General features: G+C 42.2%; 1 protein-coding gene across 1 annotated transcript in view; it reads right to left on the bottom strand.

Annotated features, from left to right (window-relative positions):
- The window catches only part of LOC124719624 (coagulation factor IX-like), a 111,669-nt gene that overhangs the window by 50,968 nt on the left and 41,914 nt on the right, over positions 1-18,787 (bottom strand). The window contains exon 3 of the mRNA XM_047244841.1: positions 5,529-5,724. Within this exon, the coding sequence (XP_047100797.1) occupies positions 5,529-5,724 (196 nt within the window). The remainder of the gene's footprint in view (positions 1-5,528; positions 5,725-18,787) is intronic.

Raw genomic sequence — 18,787 nt, 5'->3', positions numbered from 1 at the left:
GGTTTCAAAGTGGTGCAGAGATTGGAAACTTGATTTAAATGTTCAAAAATGTAAAATTGTGCACTTGCAACGACAAAACGTAGCACCCTATGACTATAACACCGATGAGTCACATCTGGAACTGGCCCACTCGTACAAATACCTGGGTGCAACACTTTGTAGGGATACAAAATGGAATGATCTTACTGACTCAGTCATGGGTAAAGCAGGTGGTGGACTTTGTTTTATTGGTAGAATACTGGGGAAGTGCAATCAGTCTACAACAGAGATTGCTTACAAGTCACTTATGAGACCAGTTCTAGACTATTGCTCAAGTGTGTGGGACCTGTAACATATATGGCTGACAGGGGATATTGAACATATACAGAGAAAGACATTGTAATTCTGTCAGAGGCAGCAAAGGACTTGGAAGAGCAGTTGAACGGAATGGACAGTGTCTTGAAAGGAGGATATAAGATGAACATCAACAAAAGCAAAACGAGGATAATGGAATGTAGTCGAATTAAGTGGGTGATGCTGAGGGAATTAGATTAGGAAATAAGACGCTTAAAGTAGTAAAGGAGTTTTGCTATTTGGGAAGCAAAATAACTGATGACGGTCGAAGTAGAGAGGATATAAAATGTTGACTGGCAATGGCAAGGAAAGCTTTTCTGAAGAGAAACTTGTTAGCATGGAGTATAGATTTAAGTGTAAGGAAGTCGTTTCTGAAAGTATTTGTATGGAGTGTAGCCATGTATGGAAGTGAAATATGGACACTAAATAGTTTAGACAAGTAAACAGAAGCTTTCGAAATGTGGTGCTACAGAAGAATGCTGAAGATTAGATAGGTAGATCACATAACTAATCAGGAGGTATTGAACAGAATTGGGGAGAAGAGGAGTTTGTGGCACAACTTGACTAGAAGAAGGGATCGGTTGGTAGGACATGTTCTGATGCATCAAGGGATCACCAATTTAGAAATGGAGGGCAGCGTGGAGGGTAAAAATCATAGAGGGAGACCGAGAGATGAATACACTAAGCAGATTCAGAAGGATGTAGGCTGCAGTAGGTACTGGGAGATGAAGAAGCTTGCACAGGATAGAGTAGCACGGAGAGCTGCATCAAACCAGTCTCAGGACTGAAGACCACAACAACAACAACGGCAGAGAAAGGCAGCGTGAGTGGTTACAGGTTTGTTTAATCTGTGGGAGGGTGTCACACAGATACTGATCTGGAAGACAGATGTAAACTATCCCTAGGAAGTCTATTAACAAAGCTTCAAGAAACGGCTTTAAATGAGGAATATATTACAACCCCCTATGTATCGCTCACGTAGGGATTGCGAGGGAAAGATTAGAATACTTATAGCACGCACAGAGGCATTCAAACAATCATTATTCCTGCACTTCATGTGTGAATGAAACAGGAAGAACCCTAATAACTGGTACAATGGGATGTACTTTCTGCCCTTCACAGTGATTTTGCAGAGTATGGCTGTAGATGTACCTGTAAGTGAGAAAAAGTTTAAGAAAGTTTTTATGCTTAAAGTTTGTTGGAAGACAGTAAGTGCTCTCATTATGAAAGAACGGACGAATATCGTATGGGTAATTTGCACCGAATTTTAAGCATAAGCAAGTTTTTCACTCAAATGTCTATGATGTCATATATTCTGAACTGGGTGTCATAGAATGATATAATTGTGTAGGTATATTCAGTGGTGAACGTGGATACTATCTGCAAACTGTGCTGTGAATAGAAGTGGTAGTAAAGAAGTAATAAATTAAAACATCATGCCTGATGCTGAAATTTGACTGCGTGGGCAGCAAAAATGAAGTAAATGACAATCCTTTTCCTTCCATCATTTTGTGCTGGATGACAGCAATAAAAATTTATTAAAGGTTTGAAATTACATGGAACATTTGTTTGAAGTCACTAAGTGCTCCCATTCTCAAACACTGGCCAAATAAAACCCAGGTTTTTGCTCAGCGTTAGTTACACTGCCCCTTGGTGGGTTCAGGAGGGTAATACGGAACACCGTGCTGGATCCCAACGGCCTCGTATCACTAGCAGTCGAGATAACAGGCATCTTATTCGCACGGCTGTAACGGATCGTGCAGAGTCAACAGATGGGGACATTTGCAACACAACAACCATCTGCACGAACAGTTCGACGACGTTTGCAGCAGCACGGACTATCAGCTCGGAGACCACAGCTGCAGTTACCCTTGCCGCTGCATCACAGACAGGAGCACCTGTGATGGTGTACTCGACAACGAACCTGGGTGCTCGAATGGCAAAACATCATTTTTTGGATGAATCCAGGTTCTGTTTACAGCATCATGATGGTTGCATCTGTGTTTGGCGACAACACGGTGAATGCAAATTGGAAGCGTGTATTCGTCATCACCATACTGGCGTGATGGTATGGGGTGCCATTGGTTACACGTCTCGGTCACCTCTTGTTCGCACTGACGGCACTTTGGACAGTGGACGTTACGACCCGTGGCTCTACCCTTCATTTGATCCCTGTGAAACCCTACATTTCAGCAGGATAATGCACGACCGCATGTTGCAGGTCCTGTACGGGCCTTTCTGGATACAGAAAATGTTCAACTGCTGCACTGGCCAGCACATTCTCCAGATCTCTCACCAATTGAAAACGTCTGGTCAATGGTGGCCGAGCAAGTGGCTCGTCACAATACGCCAGTCACTACTCTTGATGAACTGTGGTATTGTGTTGAAGCTGCATGGGCAGGGGGCAGAGGTGGTTGTTCTGGGGACTGATTTCTCAGGATCTATGCAACCAAACTGCGTGAAAATGTAATCGCATGTCAGTTCTAGTATAACATATTTGTCCAATGAATACCCGTTTATCATGTGTATTTCTTCTTGGTGTAGCAATTTTAATGGCCAGTGTATTTGTCTTAAAAGGGTCAAACCTTCCAAATAAGATAACTCTTAATGAGTAATTATGACTGAATTTAAAATTTTTAAATTCAGTCAATAATCATGCGTAATATTTATAATCAAATTTTTATTTCCCCTGGAGGCCGTTACATAGGCAATCTGCAGTCATTACAGAGTTCCCAGAAAGTTGTTTAGTAATATGGATTTTTGTAAACATAGGTGTGAAATGGTCTTGAAACTGGAGTTCACTTCTGAAATGGATTAGCACTGAGACTGGCCATCACTAAGAACAGTTACTACGAGCTTAAGCAATTGCTAAAAAGTGTAGGTAGTGTATGTTAATAAAGAAATAATGGCTTCCAGTAGTTAGTACCTCGTGCCAAACTACTGAGTTTAGGATCACCTACTATCTGTGCAAGATGCACCCTAAGGGACACTCAATACATAAGCTAACAACTACAGTGAAATGAGGTCACATCATCAAACTTTTCAGTAGCAACCCTGACAAGTTTTTCATGCAAAATATGTAAAAATATATAAGCACCTTATTTTAGATAACTTAGGTGTCCTAGCTAGGACATGGATGGATTACAAATATGTTTCTTCACTTCAAAAATACCCAACAGTAAATAATATTATGAATTAACTTGCACTGTTATCATAGTTATGAAGTATTGAAATAACACTGTGTTACTCTTTTGCAGAATACAATTGTCATTTCCTGAATAAAAAACTTTTGTTAGTAAGTATGGTAATAAAAGCAAAATGAAATAATAAAATCTTAAATCTTCACAAGATAAGAAGGCAAGCTTCTTAGGCAATCCTCAAAGCAATCTCCAATTAGTCAACATAATTTTATCGAAAGGAAAGTTCTCTTCAAAAATCTAAAAAATTATGAGACAGTACTCCTGGTCAATACTTACCTTCATGAGAAATGTCAGGATTGCTAGTAGACACATCTACATACACTATCCTAGCTTTTAAAACTAGTAGCTTCTCCTTGGGGGAAGCGACAGAGAGATTCGTTTGTATTGCTATCTGGTGTCCAGCTGGGTGCAGTCGTTCACAAAACATGACATTCTGACGATGTACCATCTTCTTGATACTGTCACCCCCACTCCACCTGACACGGCATGTATGAAAGAGATGTACTTTAGCAAGGACGGTCATTCTACGGGTATGAGCTGAAGATGACAGCAAGCTAAGCTATCGAAATATTGTATTTCGTAAATGACCACACCTAGCTGAGCACCCAAGAGAAAACAATGAGTTGACTTGCTGGGAAAGATTAAGATCACACGAAGAGGGATATGCCAGGGAGTGTTAAAAAGGAAGTGGAGGCAACTCACAGCCTACAATACGAGAGATGCAGCTGTAGTGGGGACGAGGGGAGATCATTTCTGCCTGGAATTTTAAGGATGGATTGGCAGAAGAACGGGTTGCAGCCAGAGATTGGAGAGCTCTAATGTGAGGACTTCAGGAGCAACACTGAACGTTACATAGGGCTGGCAGAATAGTATGTGGGACTGTTGTTTGATTATGATAGAGCATGTTTGCAGAAATAACGTAGATATTGATGTACAGGTTAGCAAACTGTGGTAAGATTGGTGGAAAAATGACTGACTCTCTGAGAGAGAGAGAGAGAGAGAGAGAGAGAGAGAGAGAGAGAGAGAGAGAGAGAGAGCCATTGGTGGTGGTGGTGTGTGTGTGTGTGTGTGTGTGTGTGTGTGGGAGGGGGGGGGGGGGCAGGGCAGAAGCACGGTAGAGCAAGCTGAAGGGATCCTACAAAGGTACAGAGAATGCTTAAATGATGTAAATAAAATCATGTGAAAGTCATTAAATATATTGCGAAGTTTGCTCAAAAGAAAATAAGATGGCAAGAAAATTAGTGAAAACATACATAAAGAAAATCAGTAGTGAGATAAGAAAACAGAACACGAACAATTGCCAAACAGGGAAGAAAGATCGCAAAACAAAAATAAAATATTACTGGAAAAAAAGTGTCACCATCTAATTTAAAAGGTCATTAAAATAATAAAAGGAAAGATGTTACCAAACAAAGACAGAGGACATTGCCAATTAAAGAGAGTAATCTCCCGTCATCGTCGCTACAGGCGGGTCCCCCTCATCTTGGGCTCTGGGTGACCTGGTTTCTTTTTTAACCTTCCCAACCTAGTTTCAAAAACTAGGTTTGTGTACTAACTTTTGTGTTTGTCTATCAGCAGTACTGAGTCGGACATAGTGGTTTACTGGTAAAGCACGTGTGACTGGGAAACCAGATATCATGGCATCAAATCCCGGCCAGACCACAGAAATTTTCTGTCTGCCTTTAATGTAACCTTCACCTCTCAAAGGTATGAGAAGTCTCCAAGAACAATACATTGTACTGTAGGTCCCCTTTCCTCAGGTGGTTAACAGGGGTAGATTAGGGGAACACAGGTTGCCTAAGTGACATGCAATTGAGCCACAATGCTTTATTATTATTTTTGTTATTATTAAGTACTAGCAGTTTTCCCGAAGTACTGGCCAGAAATTCTGCCTCGTAATTTTACAGTCAGTGTTATTTACATTATAATCTACAGTAAGATCCATGCACAGAAACTGTGAGTTTTAAGAAGATGAATAAATGAATGCAAACATACCTTTCCTGTTCAATGATGCCTATCGGTTGAACACTTCGTGACCAAGTCCACTTCGGATCAATTTTCACCAACATAAAATTGTAGATTAAGGGATTATTCTCATCATACAAGTGATACTCCACTATAGACCGCTTTTGCGTTGGAGGTTCAAAATCTACAGGCGTCGTGTACTCGACATTACCAGCATATGCCACTCCTGTCAGGTCAAAAGTCAATTTAAGCTCTGTGTCAGTAATACATCTGTATTAATTGAACATAGTGTTGTACTGGTTCTAATTTAAAACTTAACACATTTCAGATGAAATGTTCAAAATTCCATGAAGTTAAAATAGATAATAAAGTCGTGGAAGAAGTTGATGTAATCAAATTCCATGGATTAAATTTAACATAGACAATAATTTAAGCTGGAACACAGTTATATCGCTAACAAATAAACTGAACGGTTATGCATTTGCAATGCAAATACTGGGAAACGCTAATTACATCAACACATGAAAAGTAGACATAAGTGATTCTGCATTTGTCAGTATATGGATGTGGGGAATTTAAAATGGCATACCACAAATACTGAAGTTCCAGAGAAAACTGTTCTATACATGGTTTTCTTGTCAGAGAATGACTGATTTATTTGTTAACACCTATTTTTATTTGCACAATTACAAAGAACTTCAGAACATTTACTGGAATCAGCGTACACTGGCCATCATAATACCCGTAACATGAATGTAGTAAAAAATAAACAGTGACAGTGTCAACTTTTGGTACTTTCCTTTTATGATTAATGTGACTGCCTGAATGGTGTTCCACCCAGAAGTTTGCACTGCTTGTGGGGTACGGTTTACTTATTACTTTTGTTATTTTTGTTGTAATGTTTACAAATGTCTCAGTTAGCATGCAACCATCCCATAAGCATGTGATATATTCTGCCTAACAAACAACAAGGCATAGGCAGAAATAGTGAAACAATATCCCTAACCAGAAAATCCACGCTTGTACTAAAAATAGTAGATCAGGATGTGGATAATTGTGTACGATTGTAATTGGAAAGTTTATTTGTAATCTTTAGCTGAGACTGTTGTAGTAAAACATTCAGTTCTTACTCAGAATAACTCAATACAAAGCTATCAAAATGCCCATCAGCTGAATGGAGACTGGTAAAAGCTCATAAAATGTTTGCTCAACGACCATACCTGAAATACAAAATTGTTAAGGCTTTCGTGGCTACTTGTTTACAAACTGCCTATTGGCTTCTGTCTCGGGTTCTTCGGCCGACGTTCGTCTAATGATTTTACTGACGTTCACCACTGGCAATGGAGGGCGAAGCTTTGACAATGCCAGCCACTCATGCTGGCGAAACGTCAGTAAAATCATTAGATGAACGTCAGCCGAAGAACCCGAGACAGAAGCCAATAGGCAGTTTGTCATACCTGAAATGCTGTTACACAGTTTTTATAGCAAGGAATATAATTCATATGAAAATGGTTTGAGTGCCACACATAAATACACCTATCAAAATTATTTAATATCAAGACTCTATGTGACTGTAGAAAAATAAATCGAAAGTCCAATGAGCTCACGAAAGTTTAAATTTACTGCCATAGTTTGCATGACAAATTACTGAATGTCCATAATATGGTGCAATTTTCCAAAAATAATCTGAAATAAAATGTATTCCGTTCATTCAGTCTTTGTGGCAGATATGGCAACTGGTGTAAGATTTGAGATAAAAGTTCAATCTTTGTTGCAGAGTTTTTCGTTTTCAAGTTTCAGTGAAGCATTTCACCTGTGGTAGGCATTTTTAGATTATCTGCAATACAAAAATTACAGAAGTAGGGATAAGGAAATATCTATGGGGAAAGGTTTTATGCAATTTGCAGAAAGTGGTCATGGTGCACACCGTCCATAAAAATGAGTACACAATATGAATATATCGGCAAAATGCAATTAGTGTATCAAAAAGTTGAAAATCCCCAATGCTTATCAAGTAAGTTCCTGAAAAGAACTGGAGTGATAAAAGATTGCAGAGAAAAAAAATTAAGGTTTGATAAACTGGAATTAATTAGATTTGAAGAGAGAGGCTAAGTAGACTGCAAAAATAAATACTGAAAAATACTTTAATTACCTTACTTGTTACCATGCATGAAGGATGCCACACAAATTAGGAACAGATGCACAGTGAAGTTTCGTAGAATGGAGGCACAGTATGTATAAGTGGCCTGGTGACAAACATAGAATGCAGAAAGGTATGGTAATTGGGCCTTGAGTGCAAATAGGCAGTAGAACCAGACATATGGTGGTTGGCTAGTCTACAGATTATCCACTGCACAGGACCATGTTCATATACAGAACATGAAGTAACCTGGAAATGAAGTCTCATGCTTCTTGACAGAGCATGGGGGGATAATGCGGGAGACCCACACCGTCAAAATAGGCAAGGCCCTAGTAAAGGTGGTTTGCCGTTGCCTTCCTCTGAATGAAGTAACCTCATAAATCAAAATGTATCTTAATTCTAAAATGACAGCTCTAAAGGTTGTCATAAATACAAAACAACAAGAATTAAATTATGCCTTAAAAATAAGGGAGTTAAACAAATAACAAAAGATATACCAGCATCCTTTACAGCAACAAGACTGAACTTCTTTAACCCACTTACTAATGTTTTTCCTCATATTCAACACTACATTTACTATTTAAATTTATGAAAAATCAGCATATTTTGTCTTATGCACTCTTCTCAAAATTATCTATATACACGCCACGTGACCGACAGTGGCTCCCTCTGTACTGTCTATATAATCAGCGCTTCCTCAAGTTCTCTTCGCAGTTCGCCGCTTGACCTCCAAGGATGTCTCCCGCAGTCAGAGACGAAACGTCAGGAGAGAGTTTTATACTTCGACCACGGCCTATCAGCCCGGAAGTTTTAAGTGAAGACAATACTGGCCGTGAAACCTTACATTGTATTATCTATATACACTCTTTGTCTTTAAATATGTCTGCTTGCGTCTGTATATGTGTGGATGGATATGTGTGTGTGTGTGTGTGTGTGTGTGGCGCGCGCGCGCGAGTGTATACCCGTCCTTTTTTCCACCCCAAGGTAAGTCTTTCCGCTCCCGGGATTGAAATGACTCCTTACCCTCTCCCTTAAAACCCACATCCTTTCGTCTTTCCCTCTCCTTCCCTCTTTCCTGATGAGGCAACAGTTTGTTGCGAAAGCTTGAATTTTGTGTGTGTGTTTGTGTTTGTGTTTGTTTGTGTGTCTATCGACCTGCCAGCGCTTTCGTTTGGTAAGTCACATCATCTTTGTTTTTAGATATATTTTTCCCACGTGGAATGTTTCCCTCTATTAATTTATACAAATATATTTTGATAGGAATGCTAACAAAACCTGAACACTATATCTTGTAACTCTCAAAATATTGAAGGAAATCAAGTTTGCTGTACACCACTAAATAGATCAATTTCCCACCTTTCTAATTGGATACAACATGTCATACCATTTGTTGATAGAAGCGCTGGCAAGTCGATAGACACACAAACAAACACAAACATACACACAAAATTCAAGCTTTCGCAACAAACTGTTGCCTCATCAGGAAAGAGGGAAGGAGAGGGGAAGACGAAAGGAAGTGGGTTTTAAGGGAGAGGGTAAGGAGTCATTCCAATCCCGGGAGCGGAAAGACTTACCTTAGGGGGGAAAAAGGACAGGTATACACTCGCACACACGCACATATCCATCCACACATACAGACACAAGCAGACATATTTAAAGACAAAGAGTTTGGGCAGAGATGTCAGTCGAGGCAGAAGTGTAGAGGCAAAGAAGTTGTTGAAAGACAGGTGAGGTATGAGTGGTGGCAACTTGAAATTAGCGGAGATTGAGGCCTGGCGGATGACGAGAAGAGAGGATATACTGAAGGGCAAGTTCCCATCTCCGGAGTTCGGATAGGTTGGTGTTGGTGGGAAGTATCCAGATAACCCGGACGGTGTAACACTGTGCCAAGAAGTGCTGGCTGTGCACCGAGGCAAGTTTAGCCACAGGGTGATCCTCATTACCAACAAACACTGTCTGCCTGTGTCCATTCATGCGAATGGACAGTTTGTTGCTGGTCATTCCCACATAGAATGCATCACAGTGTAGGCAGATCAGTTGGTAAATCACGTGGGTGCTTTCACACGTGGCTCTGCCTTTGATCGTGTACACCTTCCGGGTTACAGGACTGGAGTAGGTGGTGGTGGGAGGGTGCATGGGACAGGTTTTGCATTGGGGGCGGTTACAAGGATAGGAGCCAGAGGGTAGGGAAGGTGGTTTGGGGATTTCATAGGGATGAACTAACAGGTTACGAAGGTTAGGTGGACGGCGGAAAGACACTCTTGGTGGAGTGGGGAGGATTTCATGTAGGATGGATCTCATTTCAGGGCAGGATTTGAGGAAGTCGTATCCCTGCTGGAGAGCCACATTCAGAGTCTGGTCCAGTCCCGGAAAGTATCCTGTCACAAGTGGGGCACTTTTGTGGTTCTTCTGTGGGGGATTCTGGGTTTGAGGGGACGAGGAAGTGGCTCTGGTTATTTGCTTCTGTACCAGGTCGGGAGGGTAGTTGCGGGATGCGAAAGCTGTTTTCAGGTTGTTGGTGTAATGATTCAGGGATTCCGGACTGGAGCAGATTCGTTTGCCACGAAGACCTAGGCTGTAGGGAAGGGACCGTTTGATGTGGAATGGGTGGCAGCTGTCATAATGGAGGTACTGTTGCTTGTTGGTGGGTTTGATGTGGACGGACGTGTGAAGTTGGCCATTGGACAGGTGGAGGTCAACGTCAAGGAAAGTGGCATGGGATTTGGAGTAGGACCAGATGAATCTGATGGAACCAAAGGAGTTGAGGTTGGAGAGGAAATTCTGGAGTTCTTCTTCACTGTGAGTCCAGATCATGAAGATGTCATCAATAAATCTGTACCAAACTTTGGGTTGGCAGACTTGGGTAACCAAGAAGGCTTCCTCTAAGCGACCCATGAATAGGTTGGCGTACGAGGGGGCCATCCTGGTACCCATGGCTGTTCCCTTTAATTGTTGGTATGTCTGGCCTTCAAAAGTGAAGAAGTTGTGGGTCAGGATGAAGCTGGCTAAGGTAATGAGGAAAGAGGTTTTAGGTAGGGTGGCAGGTGATCGGCGTGAAAGGAAATGCTCCATCGCAGCGAGGCCCTGGACGTGCGGAATATTTGTGTATAAGGACGTGGCATCAATGGTTACAAGGATGGTTTCCGGGGGTAACAGATTGGGTAAGGATTCCAGGCGTTCAAGGAAGTGGTTGGTGTCTTTGATGAAGGATGGGAGACTGCATGTAATGGGTTGAAGGTGTTGATCTACGTAGGCAGAGATACGTTCTGTGGGGGCTTGGTAACCAGCTACAATGGGGCGGCCGGGATGATTGGGTTTGTGGATTTTAGGAAGAAGGTAGAAGATAAGGGTGCGGGGTGTCGGTGGGATCAGGAGGTTGATGGAGTCAGGTGAAAGGTTTTGCAGGGGGCCTAAGGTTCTGAGGATTCCTTGAAGCTCCGCCTGGACATCGGGAATGGGGTTACCTTGGCAAACTTTGTATGTGGTGTTGTCTGAAAGCTGACGCAGTCCCTCAGCCACATACTCCCGACGATCAAGTACTACTGTCGTGGAACCCTTGTCCGCCGGAAGAATGACGATGGATCGGTCAGCCTTCAGATCACGGATAGCCTGGGCTTCAGCAGTGGTGATGTTGGGTGTAGGATAAGGTTTTTTAAGAAGGATTGAGATGCAAGGCTGGAAGTCAGAAATTCCTGGAAGGTTTGGAGAGGGTGATTTTGAGGAAGAGGAGGTGGGTCCCGCTGTGACGGAGGACGGAACTGTTCCAGGCAGGGTTCAATTTGGATGGTGTCTTGAGGAGTCGGATCAGTAGGAGTAGGATTAGGATCATTTTTCTTCGTGGCAAAGTGATACTTCCAGCAGAGAGTACGAGTGTAGGACAGTAAATCTTTGACGAGGGCTGTTTGGTTGAATCTGGGAGTGGGGCTGAAGGTGAGGCCTTTGGATAGGACAGAGGTTTCGGATTGGGAGAGAGGTTTGGAGGAAAGGTTAACTACTGAATTAGGGTGTTGTGGTTCCAGATTGTGTTGATTGGAATTTTGAGGTTTTGGAGGGAGTGGAGCTGGAAGTGGGAGATTGAGTAGATGGGAGAGACTGGGTTTGTGTGCAATGAGAGGAGGTTGAGGTTTGCTGGAAAGGTTGTGAAGGGTGAGTGAGTTGCCTTTCCGGAGGTGGGAAACCTGGAGATTGGATAGTTTTTTGAGGTGGAGGGTGGCATGCTGTTCTAATTTACGGTTGGCCTGTAGGAGGATGCTCTGAACAGCCGGTGTGGATGTGGGAGAGGAAAGATTAAGGACTTTTATTAAGGATAGGAGTTGATAGGTGTGTTCATTGGCTGAGTTGATGTGTAGGTTTTTCCCATATCACTGATCATTTCCCACATCACTGATCATTTTTAGCCGCTTCCCACAGGTTTTAACGCCATTATTTCTTCGTCTCAGACAGTTGTTAGCCTCATTTTCATAATCTGCCACCACAATACCACTCCTTTTAATATACTACACGCAGTTTTTTCGAAATATTCCCGAATTTCTCCGTCCTTTAACGTGTTTTGGCGGCAACACAACCACCTAACCTTTATGCACATCGTTGTCTACCAACCCAAGTCCAACATAGCCCAGCTGTAACCAACACCTTTTCGCCTTTTTTCATTCCAGATCTCCAGTTACTTTCCGGTTCACCTTTATCTCTCCCCATATATTTTTATTTTCATTTTCATTTCACCTCATGTTACACTTTCCACCTTCTAATACCATGTCACCCTCACAACACCCCCACAACGACCCCATTAAGTTTTATTTACATTCCCTCCGCAAACATGCCTTAGCCCTAGCCAGATTATGCTCCCATATTCTATTTTCTCAGGCTTGTCTGACATTTGGCATCACCCCCAAAGGCCTCACACTTAAAGTTTCCATCTCTGGCTGCAACCCTTCCTTCCATCAGTCCCTATACCAGTTCCAAACTGAACAATCCTTTGCCCTCACCCACCTAATCCTTCACCTACACATCAACTCAGCCAATGAACACACCCGTCAACTCCTATCCTTAATAAAAGTCCTTAATCTTTCCTCTCCCACATCCACACCGGCTGTTCAGAGCATCCTCCTACAGGCCAACCGTAAATTAAAACAGCATGCCACCCTCCACCTCAAAAAACTATCCAATCTCCTGGTTTCCCACCTCCGGAAAGGCAACTCACTCACCCTTCACAACCTTTCCAGCAAACCTCAACCTCCTCTCATTGCACACAAACCCAGTCTCTCCCATCTACTCAATCTCCCACTTCCAGCTCCACTCCCTCCAAAACCTCAAAATTCCGATCAACACAATCTGGAACCACAACACCCTAATTCAGTAGTTAACCTTTCCTCCAAACCTCTCTCCCAATCCGAAACCTCTGTCCTATCCAAAGGCCTCACCTTCAGCCCCATTCCCAGATTCAACCAAACAGCCCTCGTCAAAGATTTACTGTCCTACACTCGTACTCTCTGCTGGAAGTATCACTTTGCCACGAAGAAAAATGATCCTAATCCTACTCCTAATGATCCGACTCCTCAAGACACCATCCAAATTGAACCCTGCCTGGAACAGTTCCGTCCTCCGTCACAGTGGGACCCACCTCCTCTTCATCAAAATCACCCTCTCCAAACCTTCCAGGAATTTCTGACTTCCAGCCTTGCATCTCAATCCTTCTTAAAAAACCATAATCCTACACCCAACATCACCACTGCTGAAGCCCAGGCTATCCGTGATCTGAAGGCTGACCGATCCATCGTCATTCTTCCGGCGGACAAGGGTTCCACGACAGTAGTACTTGATCGTCGGGAGTACGTGGCTGAGGGACTGCGTCAGCTTTCAGACAACACCACATACAAAGTTTGCCAAGGTAACCCCATTCCCGATGTCCAGGCGGAGCTTCAAGGAATCCTCAGAACCTTAGGCCCCCTGCAAAACCTTTCACCTGACTCCATCAACCTCCTGATCCCACCGACACCTCGCACCCCTACCTTCTACCTTCTTCCTAAAATCCACAAACCCAATCATCCCGGCCGCCCCATTGTAGCTGGTTACCAAGCCCCCACAGAACGTATCTCTGCCTATGTAGATCAACACCTTCAACCCATTACATGCAGTCTCCCATCCTTCATCAAAGACACCAACCACTTCCTTGAACGCCTGGAATCCTTACCCAATCTGTTACCCCCGGAAACCATCCTTGTAACCATTGATGCCACGTCCTTATACACAAATATTCCGCACGTCCAGGGCCTCGCTGCGATGGAGCATTTCCTTTCACGCCGATCACCTGCCACCCTACCTAAAACCTCTTTCCTCATTACCTTAGCCAGCTTCATCCTGACCCACAACTTCTTCACTTTTGAAGGCCAGACATACCAACAATTAAAGGGAACAGCCATGGGTACCAGGATGGCCCCCTCGTACGCCAACCTATTCATGGGTCGCTTAGAGGAAGCCTTCTTGGTTACCCAAGTCTGCCAACCCAAAGTTTGGTACAGATTTATTGATGACATCTTCATGATCTGGACTCACAGTGAAGAACAACTCCAGAATTTCCTCTCCAACCTCAACTCCTTTGGTTCCATCAGATTCATCTGGTCCTACTCCAAATCCCATGCCACTTTCCTTGACGTTGACCTCCACCTGTCCAATGGCCAACTTCACACGTCCGTCCACATCAAACCCACCAACAAGCAACAGTACCTCCATTATGACAGCTGCCACCCATTCCACATCAAACGGTCCCTTCCCTACAGCCTAGGTCTTCGTGGCAAACGAATCTGCTCCAGTCCGGAATCCCTGAATCATTACACCAACAACCTGAAAACAGCTTTCGCATCCCGCAACTACCCTCCCGACCTGGTACAGAAGCAAATAACCAGAGCCACTTCCTCGTCCCCTCAAACCCAGAATCCCCCACAGAAGAACCACAAAAGTGCCCCACTTGTGACAGGATACTTTCCGGGACTGGACCAGACTCTGAATGTGGCTCTCCAGCAGGGATACGACTTCCTCAAATCCTGCCCTGAAATGAGATCCATCCTACATGAAATCCTCCCCACTCCGCCAAGAGTGTCTTTCCGCCGTCCACCTAACCTTCGTAACCTGTTAGTTCATCCCTATGAAATCCCCAAACCACCTTTCCTACCCTCTGGCTCCTATCCTTGTAACCGCCCCCAATGCAAAACCTGTCCCATGCACCCTCCCACCACCACCTACTCCAGTCCTGTAACCCGGAAGGTGTACACAATCAAAGGCAGAGCCACGTGTGAAAGCACCCACGTGATTTACCAACTGATCTGCCTACACTGTGATGCATTCTATGTGGGAATGACCAGCAACAAACTGTCCATTCGCATGAATGGACACAGGCAGACAGTGTTTGTTGGTAATGAGGATCACCCTGTGGCTAAACTTGCCTCGGTGCACAGCCAGCACTTCTTGGCACAGTGTTACACCGTCCGGGTTATCTGGATACTTCCCACCAACACCAACCTATCCGAACTCCGGAGATGGGAACTTGCCCTTCAGTATATCCTCTCTTCTCGTCATCCGCCAGGCCTCAATCTCCGCTAATTTCAAGTTGCTGCCACTCATACCTCACCTGTCTTTCAACAACTTCTTTGCCTCTACACTTCTGCCTCGACTGACATCTCTGCCCAAACTCTTTGTCTTTAAATATGTCTGCTTGTGTCTGTATGTGTGGATGGATATGTGCGTGTGTGCGAGTGTATACCTGTCCTTTTTTCCCCCTAAGGCAAGTCTTTCCGCTCCTGGGATTGGAATGACTCTTTACCCTCTCCCTTAAAACCCACTTCCTTTCGTCTTCCCTTCTCCTTCCCTCTTTCCTGATGAGGCAACAGTTTGTTGCGAAAGCTTGAATTTTGTGTGTATGTTTGTGTTTGTTTGTGTGTCTATCGACCTGCCAGCGCTTTCGTTCGGTAAGTCACCTCATCTTTGTTTTTATATATAATTTTTCCCACGTGGAATGTTTCCTTCTATTATATTGATATCATTTGTTAATAGAGATGAAGAAACACTACGCTGCTATACTAGTAGCTGCTTGGCCCATCCCGCAGCTGGCGATGTAATAACGGACTTGAAATCTGTGACCATCTGCAAGTGTGTTGTATAAACCAGTGGTTTAAAAAGGGATATCATTACATCAAAAAATGATTGATTTTTGCTGACAATCTGATCACTGAGGTGGCCATCAACAAAAAAAAAAAAAAAAAAAAAAAAAAAAAAAAAAAAAAAAAAAAAAAAAAAAAAAAAAAAAAAAAAAACCCACACGTTTAGCAATCTCAAATTTCTCAAGTAAATAGAGTTTCTGTCCCTTAAGGCCGAAATGCAAGATATACATAGCATTGATAGTAGGTGGGCAATGGCAGGATGCTTATAGATGTTACGCAAATGGCAAGTGCTATTTTATCTGCCCTCTTCTCGGGAGCAGGTGCTCCTGAAACCTGCTTTTAAACATTCTTCCTGTTTGTCCAATGTACTGAGCACTGAGTTGGGTACATTGTAATCTGCAAACCCCTGACTTATTAATACAGCAACATGTCAATGTATTTAATTAACTGTACCAAAAATGTCATTTGCATTGAAGTCATGGATGGTCCAGGCAAACAAAATTAGATTACAATTACAGTTGTTTAATAATCAGTTATTTTTTTATATCTACAGAAAGCCAACCACTAGCCATTCATACACATTTCATCCTGTCATCTACACTGTTATAAATTTAGTTTTTTTCTGCTCTACAATTGATTGCATCCTTGGATTACCACTCAGGGAAGATGCTGTCAGTAAAGAACTGAATAACTTAGAATTTATAGCACGTAGAAATGGCTACAAAATTTCTTTAGTTCAAAAGCTGTGTAAGGAACAGAAATTGAAATTAAAAGCTTAGTCTATAATCAAAAACCCTAAAACAGAAGTAAAGATGGTCCCTCTCCCTTTCCTAGGCAATTTTTCTTGTGACCCAGCCAAGCATTTTCAGCACATAAACACACTTATAACCTCCACTAGTGGTATCAATATATGACAAATTTCTTCTTAATGAACAGGCACAGAGAAGTATTTATGATAAGCCAGGGGTTTACAGATTAAAACATATCAAATGCAATGGTGAATATGTTAGATGATGTTTAAAACCACACCTGCTCCCATAAAGAGAGCAGATGAAACAACACTCACCGTTAACAAAACATCTAAAGGCATCTGGCCATTGCCCACCTACTATTAATAATATGCAAATTTTGCATTTTGCCCATAAGGGATGAAAACTCAATTTACTTCGGGAATTTGAGATTATTAAATGCACATTTTTTGGTGTTGATGGCCTCGTCAGTGATCAGCTTATCGGCAAAAATCCCTCATTTTTTCGATGTAATGGTGTTCCTTTTTAAAGAAGTTTAGTCTTGTTGCTGTGAAGTATGCTAGTACCTCTTTTTTTATTTGTTTAACTCCCTCATCTTTAATGTATAATTTAATTTTTGTTCTTTTATATTTATGATGACCTTTTCATAAGGTATATTTATCTTATTGGATAGATGCAAGTTAACTTTTATTTATAGGCTGTCATTTTAGAAATTATGTACATTTTCATTTATAAGGCTACTTCATGTTCTGTGCATGAATACGGTCCTGCACAATGGGTAACATATAGACTATCCGACACCATCAGACTGATTCTATTGCACTACTGTCACTAGAGGCCTGATTCAGTATTCTAGGTTTGTCAATAGGGCTGCTATTACATGTTGTGCCCCCACACCAGACAGTTCTGCTGTGCTTACGTTCCTAATTTATGCGGCATCCTTTGTGAATGACGAATAAGGTAATTAAAGGATTTTTTGGTGTTTATTTTCACAGTCCACTTAGCCACCGTTTTCAAACCTAAAATTCCCTTTTATCTAACCTTAAAATTTTTTTGCTGCAATTTTTCATTATTCCAGTTCTTTTCAGGAAAACACTTGACAAGTATTGGGGATTTTCAGCTTTTTGATACCCTAAACAAAATTTTCCAATGTATTCACACTGTGGAATAACTTTTATGCACAACGTGCGAAATGACCAGTTTCTGTAAGTTTGGATGAAAACTTTTCCTGTAGAGTACGTTCTTGCACAAGATGGGATCGGGACATTTCCTTATACCTATTTTTGTAATTCTGCATTGTAGATAATCTGAAGATGACTAGCAGAGATGAAACACATCACTTAAATTTGAAAATAGAAACCACAAATCTCAGTCTGAAAGACCTTGATGCATGTTCTCAAGGTGGGACAATGACAGCATTAACTTTCCAAGAGGGAGCACCTTTGGGGGCATTTGAGCACACTCCAATGATCATCTGGAAATAAAAGTAATATTGTGTCACTATGTTGAAGTGTTATTAGGAAGAGTCACATGCACTGTTCTCTAAGACTATAAAGTGTCTCTGAAGAAACTCTCCTTTAAATAGCAGTACATGAAGACATAGTCCTTACAGCTCTACATCCACAGTCCAGAATAAATAAAAAGCTGAGGTAAAGAATATCAACCAGTTACAGCTCATGAGAAAATTAGTCAAACATAAATGGAACATTACAAGTCTTGCTTGAACATTCATCCTCAAAAAAGGTGAAACAATTCTGAACCAATGACGAAGCTTTTGCCTGATAAAGTATCTCGTGTAGATCACAGGTTTCCACTGAGAGTGGGGCCATGTAACACTTGCCTCAGAGGGACTAATTTTGGCAGGGTGTGGCATTAGCTTCCAGGTGGCCATTCAAATGGCTGTAACCATAGCATAAAAAACTCTTATTTAATTTATTAACTCCACAGTTATTTTACCAGACCCATACAATATAAAAAGGGAGAGTGGTGTACAATACAGATCTGGTATTCTGCTGCCCAAAAAGAATGTTAATGTCCAAATCTCAGCAACTGGCAAAGATGCTAAATGTGTTGTTTCCTTACGATGATGATGTCGGATGATGATTTTAGGTGAGGGGCACTCAATATCATGGGCATTAAGTGCCCTGACGAAAAGTCACCTTCCCAATCTCACGGGTGGGGATGAAAGCTATCCCCAAATGTGGAGCAGTTTATAATGCATTAAAGTCTGCCTTCCTTCCTTACCAA

Source organism: Schistocerca piceifrons, chromosome 11 (assembly GCF_021461385.2).
Source record: "Schistocerca piceifrons isolate TAMUIC-IGC-003096 chromosome 11, iqSchPice1.1, whole genome shotgun sequence".
NCBI lineage: Eukaryota > Metazoa > Arthropoda > Insecta > Orthoptera > Acrididae > Schistocerca > Schistocerca piceifrons.
The sequence above is the reverse complement of the archived record's forward strand: the minus strand, read 5'-3'. Positions and strand labels throughout refer to the sequence as shown.